Raw genomic sequence first — 18,184 nt, 5'->3', positions numbered from 1 at the left:
CTGTGGTGTGATGCAACAGGGAAAGTTCAAAGTTCAGTTGTGTACAGTATTCTTGTGTAGTGTGGCATTGAGAACAATTTAAGCCTAGCTGATTTTGATCAGAAAACGCCTCTTAAGAAATCCTATAATCGCTGATGACACCCTTCTTCACATATGTTTCCGACACAGATGGAGATCATTGTGGTGAAAATGCACATTTGTTTTGCTCTGTGGCAGTTGGCCTACAGTGCCAGAGCTTGTCAACTGTGGGGATCGAGTCCAGTAGGCTACATCAAGGAAGTAGGATGTGATTGTCAGCAATTTCACGTGTCATCGGAGCCATTGGATTTGTATGAGAGTATGGGGACCAGGGATGATGAATACGAGTTCAAAGGTAAAAGCCACCCCTAGAACTGCTATGTGAGTCGCATGACTTTATTAGCCCGCATTCTTGCATTATGTATCTGTGCCTGGTGTGAATACTGCCTTTTCTATGTAACATCCAAATCCAAAGCTATTTTAGTGGTGGCCGTTTGGCGATGAATCCTGTGCCTGTTTGATGCACTGTTTTTCTCAAAAAAATAAATAAAATAAAATGCATGAATAAAATGTAGGCCACAAATGCCAAAGAGGATAAATATAGCAGCAAAACGTCCTCTCAGTTTGACAAATGGACAGAATCTCAACTTCCTGTGTGTGGTGTGCTGCAACAGGGACAAAGTTCAATTGTGTACACTGTACAGTATTCTTTTGGTGGCATAATTGAGGACCATTTAGGACCATCTTGATAAAAACACCTCTTAAAAAATCCTTAGCTTATGACAGGCATCTTTTCCAGACAAAGAAGACCATTATGTTTCCAAGTTGGTAGTGCGTCGCACAAATCGCCCCTATGGAGGAGCCACCTCTGTTTCTAACACAGATAGAGATCATTGTTAGGATTGTGGTGAAAATGCACATTTGCTTTGCTCTGTGTTTGGAGTGTTATTGTAAATGTTTGTAATTTGTGACACATTTCAGTGTTCTGATGACTTTAAAGGGACACTGTGTGAGATTTTTAGTTGTTTATTTCCAGAATTCATGCTACCCATTCACTAATGTTACCTTTTTCATGAATACTTACGACCACCATCAAATTCTAAGTATTCATTATGACTGGAAAAATTGCACTTTTCATACATGAAAAGGGGGATCTTCTCAATGGTCCGCCATTTTGAATGTTCAAAAATTGCCTTTTTTAGCTGCAAAAATGACCCTACTTGGACCATACTAGAAAATATTTGTTTATTACTAGTAAACTTTCATGTAAATATGCAATTTGGTGATAGCCAACCCAGTTTCAATGAGCAGCATAGTTGCAGTACCTTTTTTGACCATTTCCTGCACAGTGTCCCTTTAACGATTTCTTTTCCTTTTTGAATGGTGGCAGTGGTGCTGATTGGGGACTCTGGAGTGGGGAAGAGTGACCTGATCTCTCGCTTCACTCGCAATGAGTTCAACTTGGAGAGAAAAAGGACCATCGGCGTGGAGTTTGCCACGCGCAGAATCCAGGTGGACAGCAAAACAATAAAGGCCCAGATCTGGGACACAGCAGGACAGGAGTACTACAGAGCCGTCACAGCATTGTAAGCAAAGAGGCTTGAGACAAGAGGGCTTACTCACGTCATAACAGCGTAGTAGGAAATGATGGCGAGGGGAGTACGGAAATGTTATTCACTGTGGAACAGGTCATAGGACAGCGTGAATGTCTGTCAGCTGTCCTTAATTACCCCCAGCAATTACTGCTGACCAACAGCTGCCGTTACTTGGACACAAATTATCCATCATGGTGTCGCCCCCACTGACCATGTGCAAGGGAGTACGAAAATGGCATCCATCGCACCCACTGACCAATGACCATGCGCAAGGGAGTTAATTTTCCATCCACTCGTGTCCTCAGGCAACGCCCCCGTACTACACCATGGCCAATGCATTCCCTGCCAAGAGATTGTTCTTTCTCTTGAGTTTCTTTGATTGTAAGTCACATCATCACGTGTGTGTGTGTGTGTGCCCAATCTGAAAATGACTGTCTGTGAAAACGGAATTTCCTGAATGAATTTCAAAGTAGTTGGTACATCATGGGCATTGGACAGCTTGCTGGTTTACCTAAAGCCGGGCATACACTGTGCAATATTTTCACTCGTGGGTATTAAGCTCCTGCTCACACTGCACGAGGAAATTTCGCGGTTTAAAAGTTCATATCTCACGACACACTATACGAGCCGACAGTCGGATGTGAGCAGAGTGGTCCGACTGTGCGACACGCGTGTTTCCCGGGGCTGGAGAGGAGGGAACATGTGCACCTCAGGTGGAGATGAGGACGCGATCAAGAGCAAATCGCACGGCCCTATTAACTTGTGCATGTGTAGTGTCAAATCGGGTCGTAGCACTGCTTTAACTGTGCGATTTGGTCACGAGGCACGGCCAGGATTTCAAACAGTTTTGATTTTCTTGCGAGCCTGCGATTGCATGATTGTGAGGCGAAATCGCTTGTCGTTACCCCATGTACACTGCACAACGCGAGACGCAGGATTGACCTGCGATTAAGCAAGAAATCGGCCCGACTCCCAAAAAGACGTGAGAGTGCCAAATCGGGGCAAAATCGGGGCAAAATCGGGGCAAAAGTCGCACAGTGTAAGCCCAGCATAACGCTCAAAACACTCAATTTCTACAAAACGCTCAATTTCCCTCGAGATCAATACATGATACTCTACTCTACTCTACTACTCTAAACACTGTGTTGCTCTTCCATCAGGTTTTACCGGGGTGCGGTGGGAGCGCTGCTGGTGTATGACATCGCCAAGCACCTGACCTATGAGAACGTGGAGCGCTGGCTGAAGGAGCTGAGGGACCACGCTGACAACAACATCGTCATCATGCTGGTGGGCAACAAGAGCGACCTGTGCCACCTCAGAGCCGTGCCCACCGACGAAGCCCGCGCCTTCGCAAGTACGTTCAGCTGTCCATCATGTCCGATGAAGACTCTTGTTCCAATCAGGATGGGGGTTGGGGGAGGGGTAGAGTCAACGTTTTTTTGCGTTGATGCCATCTCATGTGGCTATGGAGACTGATTTTGGATCCGCACACTCTTCCACAGATGGAGCAGGCATGCCCTGATATTTGAGAGGAGTTGTCTTCTGCCTTCTGGTGTCGCTGTGCACGTCTTGTAGTCCTCCTTTCAATAAAGATGTTGTTTATTTGCTCAGTTGCTTTCTTGCAGGTCTTTCTCCAGGCTGGTCTGTTGGCAGCTAGGTCCTCAAGGTGACCAGGGTTGATCTCGCAATGCCTCAGGAGTTCTTTTGTGTAGTCCTTGTAGCGTCTCTTCTGGCCACCAGGAGCCACTTTGATTCGGGTAGTTGCCCATAGAGGACTTGATGTGGGAGACGGTATCCAGGCATGCGGATGGTGTGGCCAACCCAGCGTAGATGTCTGTTGGCCAAAGCTGCCTCCATGCTGATGGTGCAAGTCGTACTCAGGATGTCAGTGTGGGGGATCCGGTCTTCCCAGGACAGATTGAGAATTTTTTGGAGACATCTGATGTGAAACATCTCCAGGCTGTTTATGTGGCGTCTGTTTCTGCCCCATACAGTAGGGTGGACACACACACTGCGTTGTACACTGCTACTTTGGTGCTGATTTTCAGATTTCACCAGGACAATGATGTTAGCATCCTTCCAGTCCTGGAGCACTATCTCAGATATCCAGATTTGGGTGATGAGAAGGTGTAAACGGCGCATGAGAAGATAGCCTCCATGTTTGAACACTTCTGCTGGGATACCATCAGGTCCTGGGCTTTTGTTGTTTTTTAAGCTACTGATGGCCTTGGATGTTTCGCTGAAGTCAGGAGGGCTGTGTAGGTGTCGCATCTGAGGCATAACTGGTGCCTTGTCGAGGATGTTGGGGTCTACAGGGTTGATGTGGTTTAGTAGACTTTCAAAGTGATTGGCCCAGCGGTCAAGGATCTCTTGGCGGTCCTTGAGAAGACTCAAGCAGCAGCAGTTCGGACAGGGGTGAAAATCTGCGTCCTAGGACCATATATGGTTTTGATGGCATCTTAGAAGCTGTGAGTGTCATTGCAATCAGCAAGGTGTTGAATCTCTTTAGCTTTTTCTAACCACCAGGTGTCTTGCATGCTCCTCAGAGCCAGTTGTGCTTTGGCTCTGGCCTTATAGTCGAGTACATCTATGGCCAAAATGCACCAAACCCCAAAAAAATTGATACAAAAGGTTTTTCAACTGATTTCAATACATCCAGCTGTCCTTACTATCATACAAAAAATCTTGGAAAATCTAACTTCAGGAAAGGTGTCATTTTCAAGATCGAAGTTTTTTAAAATAAAGGTTAGTACATGATAATTATATTGGCATGAACTAACATGTTTTCAGGATCTGTTTGTTTGGAGTGCTGTTTGGGTGGATAAAGACACTACTGCTATGGTAATATCCATGTGTTGTTTGTCAGGGCACATCATCAGTGATGAATCATGGTGTCACTAGGTATTTTGGGTCTTTCAGCAGCTGAACTGAATACACAGGAGCCACTACATGTGTAAGTAGAGGGCAAGGTGAAACGGTTGGTACTGGAGACAGACAATGTCCTGAAAGGACATATGGCTTTAGCATAGCTTTCGGGTAAGCCAGAGTAGGGCCTGTTGTAGCTTCATAGGCAAGGGTCAGGGCCTTGTATTCAATTAGGGCATGAAAAAGAGGACATGACTGGGAAACTGAGGCTATGTGGTCAGATAATGATAGATGGTCATCAACAATGACACTTAGATTTCTTGTGGCCTTATTTGAGGCAACAGTAGCAGAATCCATATTGAGTTCGATATCATGGCAACCTAAATCTTTGGCTGGGATCACGAGCAGTGCATTTGGGCGAGGCTCAACTGAAGGTTGCATTCCTTCATACTTGTGGATAGTTCAGAGAGGCAAGCGGAAATGTGTGTGACCGTGGAGTCATCTGGCACAAAGTAACTGTGCTTCATCGGTGTAACAGTAGTATGAGAAGCTGTGAGAACAGATAACATGGCCCAGTGATGTGGTGTACATGGCAAATAGGAGCACCAGCACCAGCCCTAAGGACACCTCTGTGGAGAGGCTATGATTTGAGGACAGCTGACCTTGTCCTTGATACATGCTATGATACCACCAGACTCAAAGAATGTCTGGAAGAACTTGAGAAACATAAAACTCAATTATTTATCTAAGAGAGATGTTAAATAATCATGTTTTGAAAAAAAAAATGCTAGCTGGTGAGTCTGCACAAAGATTTTTAGATTTACTACAAAACAAAAAGAGATGTCCATAATCTCTTCTGAAGATATCTTCTGGCTTACTAGCAACAAAATAAAAGAGTAATTTTGAGCTTGGCTTTTTCAGAATTTGAGTTTTTGCATTTTGAAATTTAATGCATATTTAATTAGATATAGTCCAATTACCATATTAAAACATTACATTTCAGAAAACTTGCAATACATTTTTTTCTCACAAATATGTGAGTAATCACCGGATTAAGTTTCATGGTGATATCGGCAAGCTAAATTTTTTGGCCTCTTTACCTTGAGTGTCTCTTGACCCTTATAATAAGCCTATGGCAGCTATGTTGAAAAAACTCATTTTCCAAAGTCAGATTTTACTAGATTTTTAGTATGTCGTTTAGCAGGTCCAATAGTAATAGAATCCATGAAAAAACCTTTTGTATCAATTTTTTTGGGGTTAAACCCTAAATGTACTCGCCTATTAGTGAAGTTGGATTTTAAGGTGGGGCATTGTGGGTTAGAAAGCAGAGTCTTGTGAGCCTGCTGTTTTTCTTGTAGAACTGTGTGGATAAGGGAGTTGTTGTCAAACCAGTCTTGATGCTGTTTGGCCTTTGTGCCTAAGGCTTTTGATGCTGCAGACTGTATAGCTACAGATAGAGCTGGCCAGCCATTGGCATCAGTGTCCTCCTGGATATGGGAAAGGTTGCAGGCAAGGTGACGGCGGAGATTGGCAATGGTGTCTGGGTTGAATAAATCTGCAGTGTTCAGTCTTTTCTTTGGGGTCGTTTTATGGCGACAAGGAGGAATGTCAAGATGTAGTTTAGATCTGACCATGCGGTGGTCAGTCTAGCACTCTGCCCCACGCATGATTCTGGTAATGGTCATGTCCTTTCTATCCCTTTGGCGGATAATGATGTAGTCCAGGAGATGCCAGTGCTTAGATCTGGGGTGCTGCCAGGTGGTCCTGAGATGTTTCTTCATCTGGAAGATGGTGTTTGTGATGAGTAGCTGGTGTTCTGCACAGAGGGATAGTAGCCAATGTCCATTGCTGTTCATTTTCCCTACCCCATGTTGTCCGATGACCTTGTCCCAGATTAGATGTTCTGTACCTACTCTAGCATTGAAGTCACCCATAAGGAGGAGTTTGTCTGTAGCAGGGGTTTTCTGGATGACTGCATCAAGGCTCCCGTAGAAGTCTTCTTTGATTGCAATATCTGCGTCCAAGGTTGGTGCATAGGCGCTGATAATGGTGACAAAGCGTTTCTTGGCAAGAGGAATACGCCAAGTCATGAGTCGCTCGCTGATGCCAACAGGGGATTCTGGAATGTGCTGCTGAAGCTTGGTTTTTGCAGCAAAACCCACACCGTGGATACGACATGTGCCTTTAGGAAGCCCTCTCCAGAAGAAGGTGTAGCCTGCACCCACTTCTGTAAGGGAATCCTCGCCGTGTAGTCTGGTCTCACTAAGGGCTGCAATATCGATGTTACTGTATATCTTGCAAGCTCAAGGGCTACAAGAGCTGTCCTTTGTTTAGGCCTGTTGGATGGTTCAGGCATGTCCAATAGGGTGCGAACATTCCAGGTGGCAATGTTCAGATGAATATTCTTCTTTTTAGTTTTTCGGCCGCAGTAGGGGATGCTCTGATGACTGCGGCTAACCATCCAGAGTATTTGAGGAACAGACCATTTTTAGACCACCTTTTCTAGGTCCTTCCCCGTCAGGGGTGAGCAGTGTGGAGCTGCTCAGACACAGTGAAAGCTGCCGAGGTGATGCGCTGCCCCATCCCGTAACACAACGACCGTCACTCCACTGCCGACTGTGTGCATGGTTTGACTAGGCACTCCCAGCCACATCCTTGGCCTGTGCCTTCCGCTATTCCACATCGCCACAGGGCTTTGGTTGGGGGACTTGAAGGGTGGGGTTGACAGGACGGGAATGGATGGAACTAGGTGCTTGCGCTAGGGAAGAGATTAGGGTGAGGGTAGGGGTGCGCAGTCCTTACTCCCACCATTCTTTGCTCGAACAGAGTAGCTTCCGGTGGCATGAGGAACTCATGACGACTTTCACTCTGATTTGAGCTGCAGGGGACTACCAGTAATCCGGTCTGCTGGGTTCTGCCTATTGCCTGTCCCCACCTGCAGATTTGTGTTCAGGGTTTACTCCCCTAGCCTTCATCCTCCTTCCCAGCCGTTGTGGTACATCTCCCTGATTCCATCCTCCGCCTGGTCCACCATTGAGGTCTTTGCTATTTGCCCATAGCTGGGACAGGGGTTAGTAGAGTAGAGTAGAGTAGAGTACTTTTACTAATCCCGAAGGAAATTAAGGTGTCTGTCAGCTTACATAAATACACAAATCCAAACATACACAAAGAATTTATACACATAAATGCACATTACAGTAAAAGTACATCGCCACACACACATGCTCTCTCTCTCTCTCTCTCACACATACACACATCCTCTCTCTCTCTCTCTCACCCCCCCCCCAACACACACATATTGTCACACACATTGTCACACACACACACACACACACACACACACACACACACACACACACACACACACACACACACACACACACACTTTTCATAAAGTGGGTGGTTTAGGCAGTCCAGTCACACATGACAATCTCTTTCATTGTGTCTTTCTGTGTGGTGTTGAAGGGCTGGATGGCCCTAGGAACAAATGACTTCTGTAGTCTGTCTGTACGGCAGGGGAAGGCCTGGAGTCTGTAGCTGAACACGCTCCTCTGGGGGTCGTTTCTCGACAGTGCCTTTGCTAACGACGTTAGCCATTTTGTTCGTTCTTAAGACCAACGTTGTAACCAAGGTCTTGAGTTGGTCTTAAGTTGTTCTTAAGTTGTTCTTAAGTTGTTCTTAAGTTGGTCTTGCGTCTAAAGACCAACTGAAGACCAACTTAAGACCAACTTAAGACCAACTCAAGAGCAACTTACGACCAACTCAAGACCGACTTAAGACGGTTAGCAAAGGCAAGAATCGAGAAACGGAGCCCTGGTTGGCCAGAAGCGGGTGCAGGGGGTGTCTGTCATTTTCCAGTATGGAGTCCAATCTGCTAAATGTTTTGTTTTCGGTTGTTGTAGTGAGGTCCTCCAATTCCATGCCCACCACAGACCTAGCTTTCGGTTAACGGGCAGCAGGGCGTGTCCACATTGTAGCAGGCCTGCATGCCACGCCTCTCACAGATCCCATACAACTTTGCCTGGAACCGCAAGGTACCAGTTACCGTGCGTGGCCATGAGGACGCGTGTACAGGTCTTGGCAATGGAGAGGCTGTGTACCGGCAGAGGAGACTTACGCGCTCGGCTCCTCTTTTCGCCTCCCCCCTAGGGAGGTGGCTAGCCGGCGGCGGTAGCTGAAAGCAGAGAGCAACAAGTAGAAGCGACATGCAGCATGCACTAACCTGCACTAACCATCATGCACTAAACTGCAAGCACTAGTTCTACTCCAACACTACTGCACTGACACGTCACATGCCCTGTGTCTAACACACACAACTCACTATGCGCGCACACACACAGGTGGCACACAGGTACACACACACACATACACACACACCTCAGTGACGTGGCCACAGACGAAGCCCGTGCCTTTGCAGGTACACACACACACACACACACACACACACACACACACACACACACACACACACACACACACACACACACACACACACACACCTCAGAGCTGTGCCCACCGACGAAGCCCGCGCCTTTGCAGGTACACAGACACACACACACACACCTCAGAGCTGTGCCCACCGACAAAGCCTGTGTCTTCGCAGGTACACACACACACACACACACCTTCCTCAGAGCTCAGAGTTATGCCCACCGCACCTTCGCAGGTACATACGTACACACGCACGCACACACACACACACACCTCAGAGCCGTGCCCACCGACGAAGCCCGCGCCTTCGCAGGTACACACACACACACACACACACACACACACACACACACACACACACCTCAGAGCCGTGTCGGCTATCACACACACACACACACACACACACACACACACACACACACACACACACACACACACACACACACACACACACACCTACAAACACCTGCTGTTATCCAGCTCTAGATCTCTTCAGATCAGCTGTGCACAGTACTGTACTGTAACTTATCTGTTTTTCCTTTCTCCTCTGCAGAGAAAAACAACTTTTCTTTCATTGAAACGTCAGCCTTGGACTCAACAAATGTAGAGGAGGCTTTCAAGAACATCCTGACAGGTAGGATGGGGGAATCTGGGCCAGTTGTGGAATTTATGCCGATTGTTGATTACATTTTTTTTTTTTTAAGTTATTCCAATCCCTGAAAGATTTGATGGAAGAAATTGGAATAAAAATAGAAAAAAGTTTTGCCATTTTTGGGAATATGTGTCCTGCATCAACACATTTCATAGGCATGTCACACCGCAGGAAAATTTAAGTCACACCACAAGAAATTTACTGCATTATGGCCATTTTAATCATTTTATATTCATGACATCTGAGCTCATGCTAACTTGATAATGACATTGTGTCTAATTTTAATATGTGTTTTCGTTTATAAAAAACTTTTTTTCCTTCTATAAGAGCAGTCACACCACAGGACACCATAAAATGAACCTAAGCATTGCGTGACAGAAACATTGCAATATGAAGACATATTAAGAGGTTAAGAGTCACCTTAAACTTCCACAGCACTCTCCAATAACTGATGCTGTGTTCCAATACTCGTACTGTCCGCCCTTTCCGCACTGTGTTTGGGTACGGAGGGTGTTCCATTTCTAATCGCGACGGTAAAGTGTACTGTAAATTACCCGGATAACGCCCCCAAAACGGCCATTTTTCGAAGTGTGCAGTTACTGTACACTTTTCGCACTCAACGGCCGCCATGTTTGTGACGTAGTTGAGTGTCAGATCTGTCAAACGGTTGAATCTCCGTGATAACAGCATAGTTTTGATTCCAAAGACAATCGCCATGTGTATTAGAGGCAGGGGTAACTTTAAAAAGTGTTAGCATAACAAACAGTGCCTTCCGTGTTGAATTGCATATTGGCGGTTGGTAAACTCGGATGACACGCGACCAACCGTCATTTCCGTTAAGTGTATCAGACAGAACGGGTATCGGAATGTACTCTCCTCGTGAATTGCGGAGGGTGGAAAGGGTACTTCACTGCACTCAAACAAGGTACACAGTACAGAGGGTGAATAATGGAACACAGCAAGCGGTACTCACCCCACAGGATACAATTTGTGTTACGAAATTGAACTTGTAGTTAATATTACTGTCTTGAGTTTTTTCACATTCACATATCTTAATATAAAATGTATATTTATGCAATCATGTCAAATGCTTCATACATTATTCAAAATGTTGTTGGTTAATTTATCTAAATATTACATTCCAGGTTTCATTAACGTTACAGTCACACCGCAGGATATTTTACATATAAACTGTAGTTTGACTCGGTTCTTAGTCACGAAGAGATGATGAGTTGAATCAAAGTTGTTGTTTATTAATAATTCACATGACTCGCATATCGGACATTGCTTCAGTTCCCGCTGGTACTATACAACAAGATCTCGTGAGCTAGTCTCGCGATACATTAATCTGAACAGCCCAATAACAAACAGCACAGCTGTCTACATCCCTCTTCTTTAGCTGTGCCTCCAACCGGAGTGAATAAACATCCATTACAAAGAAAAACCATACATACCATATAGAATGGAATTCACCTGTGCCCAGTTGAATAAGATACATTGCATGGTGTGTCCATCAGAACCTACAACTTGGACAGCTCCAAAATTAATAACACAACAGATACAAAATCAAAGATTGCATTCAGATATCTTGTAATAACATATTAATAGAAAACATTTTGATATCTCTCAGGCACATTTCATTTAACTCATGTACTTTTTGTTGGGTCTAGATACCCTGCCAAACCTGGTAAGATACTCGGAAGTGGTGGGTTGAGTTGGGCCTTCAACATGCACCTTCATGTGGTGATCCACCACCTTGCTGGGAGTCTTTTCTTGATTTAGTTCATTGTGGCATGACTCTGGTACTGCCGTTACAGAGTCCTCAGACAGTGTTGTGTTGTTGGTTGCCGGCTCAGGCACATGCGGCGAAGTATCCACTTCCTCTCTGTGTGGAGGTTGTGGCTCTTTCACAGGCAAGATGTGGCGTCTGTTCCGTCGGTACTCCTTTCCTTCAGACTCAATGATGTATGAACGTGGTTCAGCACACTTCTTCTTCACGATCCCCAGTTTGTCATACCCCTTTGTAGTTTGTAGTCTGACTACCTGGTCTGGTACGAGGGGTGTCAGAGGCTTGCTGGTTCGGTCGTAGTAGTGTTTCTGTGATGATGTGCGCCTCTTTCGCAGCTGCGACTTGACCTTGGTGGTGGCCTTTGCTTTTGGTCTCAGCAGCTTTTTGCAGATGGGTAGAGTTGTTCTGGTGCGTCGGGACATTAATCTTTGTGCTGGTGATCCAAGGACCATGTCGCGGGGCGTGTTGCGCATCGCTAACAGGTTCAGATGGAAGTCAGTTCCATCTCGCTCGGTGGTCTCCAGCAGTTTCTTTGCACTCCTCACCGCCCTCTCACTGAGCCCATTAGACTGCGGGTACTCTGGACTACTGGTAACCAGACGAAAGTCCCATGCTTCTGCGAATTCCTGAAGTGCTTGGCTAGTGTACTGGGTCCCATTGTCAGAGTATAATTCTAGCGGTATGCCGTGAACTGAAAAGTGGCGTTTCAGCTTTTGTATGACAGTCTTGGAGGTGAGGCTGTTGAGCTGGTCGATTTCAAACCACCCGGAGTATGAGTCCACAAGCACCAGGTAATGATGGCTTTTCCATTCAAAGATGTCGGTGGCGACAATGGACCATGGTAGGTCAGGGACTGTGTGCAGTTTTTTCGGTTCCTTTTGTTGGTGTGGTTTCTGGCTGGTTCTCACTCTGCTTGTTGTGGTGACAGTCCTCTATGTCCTGGTTCACTGATGGCCAGAAGACACTCTCTCTTGCTCTTTTCTTTGTTGCCTCTGTCCCTGGGTGTCCTGCGTGTAGCACGGGAGGTACTCGGACTGCAGCGAGTCAGGCACAACTGCCCTGTTTCCTTTCATGATGATGTCATTCTCCAGCAGTAGCTCATCACGGAAGCTGAAGAATGGTTTTACCTCTGTAGGTACGCCTCTTTCATGTCTTGGCCAGCCATTTCGAATGTAATTGGTGACCTTCTGGAGGTGGCTGTCTGACGTGGTGTGCCGCCGAAGTTCTTCAAGGCGCCGTGGAGATATCACTTGTAGGGCCATTACCTCGAACTCAGCATGGTCAGCATCTTGTGAGTCAACGTTTGTGTTGTGGCGCACGAGAGAGAGTGTCGGCCAGGTACATATGTTTCCCTTTTTTGTAGGTGAAGGTGAGGTCAAATTTCTGTAACTGCAACATCATGCGCTGCAAGCGCGCTGGGACTGTGTGGAATGGTTTGTTGTGAATTGTGACAAGAGGCTGATGGTCAGTCTCGATCAGGACAGGCTTGCCATAAATGTAGTCATAGAAACGGTGGCAGGCAAACACTACAGCAAGTAGTTCCTTTTCGATTTGCGCATATCTTGTCTCCGTCTGTGTCAACGTGCGTGATGCATTATGCTATTGGATTTTTGGTCCTGGAGGCACGCAGCTCCGAGGCCATGCTGGGAGGCATCACAGGGTGAGCGTTACCGGCTTTTCCACGTTGTAGTAGTGAAGCACGGGTGGGCTGGTGATGCATGCCTTCAGTTTGGTGAATGCGTTCTGCTGATGCTCTGTCCAGCTCCACAGCACGTCCTTGTGTAGCAGTTGTCGCAGAGGCGATGTCAGTTCGCTCAGGTTTGGAATGAATTTTCCTAGGTAATTAATCATTCCTAGAAAGCGTTGAAGAGCCATTTTGTCTTCTGGAGATGGCATGCATGTCACTGATCGCCTTGATTTTTTTGGGATCTGCTCTGAGGCCCTTTGTCAGTGAATGTGTGACCGACATAATTCACCTCCTTGAGCCCGAATTTGCACTTTTTCGGGTTCAATCTGAGTTTGACGTGTCTGGCGCGGTCCATCACCTTTCGCAGGTTAGCCTCGTGTTCTTCAGGTCCTTTGCCGCCCACTATGATGTCGTCCACGATAATGGCACACGGATATCCAGCAAATATTTGTTCCATAGCCCTTTGAAAAACTTCTGATGCTGTACTGATGCCAAATGGCATTTTCAGGAATTTGAATCTGCCATAGGGAGTTGTGAATGTGGTGCGAAGAGATGAGGCCTCATCCAGTCTGACCTGCCAGAATGAGCTCTTTGCGTCCAGCACAGAGAAAATGGTGGCACCCGACATCTGGGCCGCGACCTCCTCCACTGTGCGCATTGGATGGTGAGGACGCATGAGGGCCTGGTTTAGGTTCCTGGGATCAATGCAAATGCGAACGTCCCCTGTCTCCTTCTTGTGCGTAGCCACCATGTTGGACACCCATTCTGTGGGCTCGTCCACAGGTACGATTACTTTTAATTCTTTCATCCTTTGGAGCTCTTGCTCTACTTTTTTCTGCATTGCCGCTGGAACACGGCGTGGAGGGCTGACAACTGGTGTCACATTTGGATCCACTTTCATCGAGTAGGTTACAGGTAGGTCACCCAGTTTCATCTGTGAATAGATCTGCATAATCTTGAAATATTTTCTCAGACAGTGTCCTGATCCTGAACAGTGTCAATGTGATACACTTCACTGCTGAAAGTGACAAGTTTCATTTTCAGGCTGTCCTGTAAGCCTAGAATGGACTGTACATTTTCACTCACTACTTGAAATTGGAGACTGTGTTGTTCTTCCTTCAGCCCGCACCGTAGTGTTACTGCACCAATTGGTTTGATCAGAGAACCACCGAATGCTACAAGGTTTGATTTGTTTGATTGGTGTACACAGTTCTTCATTTCGTTTTATCTGATTGTATGTATGAACAGATATGACGTTGCATTTTGCCCCTGTGTCGACTTTTAATTTTCAGGTTTTTGTCATTGACTGATACGAAACAGTGTCCTTCCTTGTCATGAGCATAATTGTTTTTGCCTTGCTCACTGTGTAAGGACAAGCCCATCGATAGTGAACGTCTCCTCGTCAGCTTCGGAATCTGATTCAGCGCAGAGTTGATGCACCTGTTTTACTTGCCGTGCTTGATTTGGGCAGATCTGCATGCGCTTCTGAAATGGTTCAGTTTGCCACAGTGATGACATTGCTGTCCCTAGAGCTGGGCACTGATCACGCTTAGCCTGATGAGTTCCACCACAATTTCTGCAGTTTGTGTAATTGTTAAGTTGTCTTGTTTTGTAAGCCGTTTAGTCTGTCTGTTGAATCCTTTTTGTTTTACTTGTATGGGCGTCGACACTGGCAGTTGCCGCGTTTTTTTTGGGCAGAGAGGGTTTTTTGTGTGCTTTATCTGTGAGCTCGCTAATGTGACAGAGGCGTACAGCTTTGGAAAGTGTGAGCTCGGTTTCTTTCAACAATGTACGTCTGACGGTGTCGCTACTGATTCCGCAGACCAGTCTGTCACGTATTAGCTCGTCTTCTAATGCACCAAAGTTACAGTTCTTTGCCTGGTTTCTCAATGTACTCACGTATGCCTCGACCGTCTCGCCTGGCTTTTGATTTCTGGTGTTAAAGTTGTGTCTCTCCATTATCACATTTGTTTCGGGGTTGCATATTTCTTTGAATTTTCTTTTTAAACATACGGGATCTTCCCTTGACTCCGCTGGCCTTATCACCGCGTCATCGTCACCGAGGACTGCGGGTGCATACGTGAATGTCCGCTCCCTTTCTATGGCTTCGGGCCCCGCAAGATAAGGAGTATGTAGGCTCTTGGTCCTGGCTGGTTTGTCGCTATGAGCAGCAGCAATAAAGATGTCGTATTCGCGTTCAAACCTGCGCCAGTGCTCCGCTACGTTCCCATCAAAAACAAGGGGGTCCGGCCGTCTGAAGCCGTCCGCCATGGTAGCTTGTATTTGCTAAGTAGAACTAGCTTTAGTCAGCCTACCGTCGTAATGTCTTGACTTGGATCCAAAGCAGTCTTTGATTTCGATGTGGGTGTTCATATCAGTTGTCCCTCTTCTGACACCATGTAGTTTGACTCGGTTCTTAGTCACGAAGAGATGATGAGTTGAATCAAGGTTGTTGTTTATTAATAATTCACATGACTCGCATATCGGACATTGCTTCAGTTCCCGCTGGTACTATACAACAAGATCTCGTGAGCTAGTCTCGCGATACATTAATCTGAACAGCCCAATAACAAACAGCACAGCTGTCTACATAAACCTTTACATAAATCTTGACAAAAATGTTTCTTCTCATCTAAGACTAATATGAAACATAATTTACCACATCTTCTTTCATTGACATTTGTTTTTAAGAGGAAATATAACAGTTTTGTAGGTTTTTTAACCAATGTTACGAAAAAACAAGGCTTCACGTCAACCACCCTTATGCAGAATTAATTGCATTCATGCCACTGCTTTTAGCCAACCCTTGTAACAACTTGGGTTTTGTTATTAAAATTAACCAATTTTCCACATTGTTAAGCACGTACTGTTGCCTACCTTCAAATGTTAACGTACAGTAGATTAACTTTATTCTATTGCCACACACTTCCTGCACTCATTTGTTTATTTTTGTTTATTCCATCCTTTCATGTTCTGCTGTTTTCCAGAAATCTACCGGATTGTGTCCCAGAAGCAGATAGCCGACAGGTCTGCAAACGACGAGTCTCAGGCCAACAACGTAGTGGACGTAACAAGTGGTCAGGCTTGATTAACTTCTCTCACAGCCTTTGCTCCTTAACACTGGAGTAGAAGATGACATTTTTAAGGAATTCCATCCCGTGGGTCCCGCGGGATTGGAGACCATTTTTTTTTTAAAATGATTGGGAGCGGGCAGGAGCGGGAATAAAGATGAATGGGAGCGGGCAGGAGCGATAATAAAAATGAATGGGAGCGGGAATGACGCTTATGCTTTCTTTAAAAATAAAATAAAAGAAACCTTGTTTTTTGATGACACGGGAGTAGGGTTGATTTTGAGTGGGAATGGGCAGGATTGGGAGACATTCTTTTCAGGAGTGGATGGGATGGGATTTGTTTCTTTTACTCCAGTCAGGGATGGGATTTTCTTTTGGGACCAGGATAGGACCGGAGTGAAAATCCACTCCCGTGTCATGCTCTGCACTGGAGCACCGCAAGGCTGCGTTTTACCTCCTCTGTTGTACTCCCTCTACACACGTCTGTCAGTCTCACTCCAATTCAGTTTTGCTTTTTAAATTTTCAGATGACACATCTGTGGTTGGCCTCATCACAAACGGCGATGACTCCGACTACCACAGTGAGGTGGAGGAGCTGGTGGGTCGGTGTGATAGTAACAACCTGATTCTCAACATCTCTAAGACCAAGGAACTGCTTATTGATTTCAGAAAAAGCTCTCGCCCCCTCTCCACTCTCTCTGTCAAGGGGGTGGAGGTGGACAGGGCCACTCACTTCCAGTTCCTTGGGACTACCATTCATGAATTCCTGTCATGGAACCTTAACACCAACATTAAGATCAGCAAAGCCCACCAGCGACTCCACTTCCTGTGGGAGCTCATGAAATTTAAAGTTTGTCAGTCATTTTTACAGATCTACAATTGAAAGCATCCTCACATTCTCCATCCTTGTCTGGTATGGTTACACTACAAGGCGAGACAAGACAAGGTTGGAAAGGGTTGTGCGCATAGCATGTAAAATCATAGGCATCAACCTCCCCTCCCTCTCTTCCATTTTCTTAGCATGGGTTATCAGTAAGGCAAAGAAAAGCCGGTAACACTTTACTTTACGGATCGCTAATAAGGTAGTAATTTTGTGTTAATTTCATAGTTATTTCATAGTTATTTCAGAGTAATAACTGATTGTTTTTAGTAACAACAGCAAAATAACCATAGGCCTACAGTTTCCAGTGCATTGTGGTGACACTCTGATGACTGGCAGCACGGTGACACTTTGTTCACACACACACACACACACACACACACACACACACACACACACACACACACACACACACACACACACACACACACACACACACACACACACACTGCACTGGAAACTGTATGGTTATTTTGTTGTTATTACTAAAAACAAACAGTTATTATCCTGAAATAACTATGAAATAACTATGAAATTAACACGAAATTACTACCTTATTAGCGATCCGTAAAGTAAAGTGTTACCGAAAAACCATAGCCGATCCCAGTGGTGTAGTCTACTTTTTTATGGTGGGTACACTGTATATTTGAGCATTTTTTGAAGTGGGTATACTGTATATATTTGTGCTATTCAAAACAATGGATCAATCAATTTTAAGTGGGTATACTGAGATCCCTGAAATTTAGAAGTGGGCATACTCCGTATAGCCTACCCGAGTTCTACGTAGACTACACCACTGGGCGATCCCTCACATCCAGCACATCATCTAATTAACCTCCTCCCTTCAGGCAAGAGATATAGAAGCATCACAGCATCCACATCCAGATTTAAGAACAGCACATACCCACTGACTATCAGACATCTTAACCTGCCATACTTTCCCACTCTCTATGCACTTTACCCTTAATGCACTTTATTATTTCAGCATAATCTGTATTTTAACTGTTGTGTAGGCCTAATGTCTGCTGTGGCCCTCTGTTTACTGCATGCGTCTACCAAATATAGTTATACAGGTATTTATTTTAGTGCTTTGCAACTGTTTGTCTATTGTTTGTATTTGATTTGATTTGATGTTGGGGGATATGCCACAAAAATGTTTTAACTTTGTTGACATGGCAAATAATTACCATTATTTG

At 45.4% G+C, this 18,184-nt stretch overlaps 1 protein-coding gene across 1 annotated transcript; it reads left to right on the top strand.

The window, feature by feature from the left end:
• The first annotated feature begins 339 nt into the window (after positions 1–339).
• LOC134450625 (ras-related protein Rab-11B-like) lies at positions 340–16,184 on the top strand. The gene is made up of 5 exons (XM_063200504.1): positions 340–373; positions 1,409–1,604; positions 2,774–2,967; positions 9,463–9,543; positions 16,025–16,184. Exons 1-5 carry the CDS (start codon positions 340–342, stop codon positions 16,123–16,125), a joined length of 606 nt encoding a protein of 201 aa, XP_063056574.1. The 3' UTR covers positions 16,126–16,184.
• The last annotated feature ends 2,000 nt before the right edge of the window (positions 16,185–18,184 follow it).

Source organism: Engraulis encrasicolus, chromosome 6 (assembly GCF_034702125.1).
Source record: "Engraulis encrasicolus isolate BLACKSEA-1 chromosome 6, IST_EnEncr_1.0, whole genome shotgun sequence".
NCBI lineage: Eukaryota > Metazoa > Chordata > Actinopteri > Clupeiformes > Engraulidae > Engraulis > Engraulis encrasicolus.
Note: the sequence above shows the minus strand (reverse complement) of the source record. Positions and strands in the feature narration are given on the sequence as shown.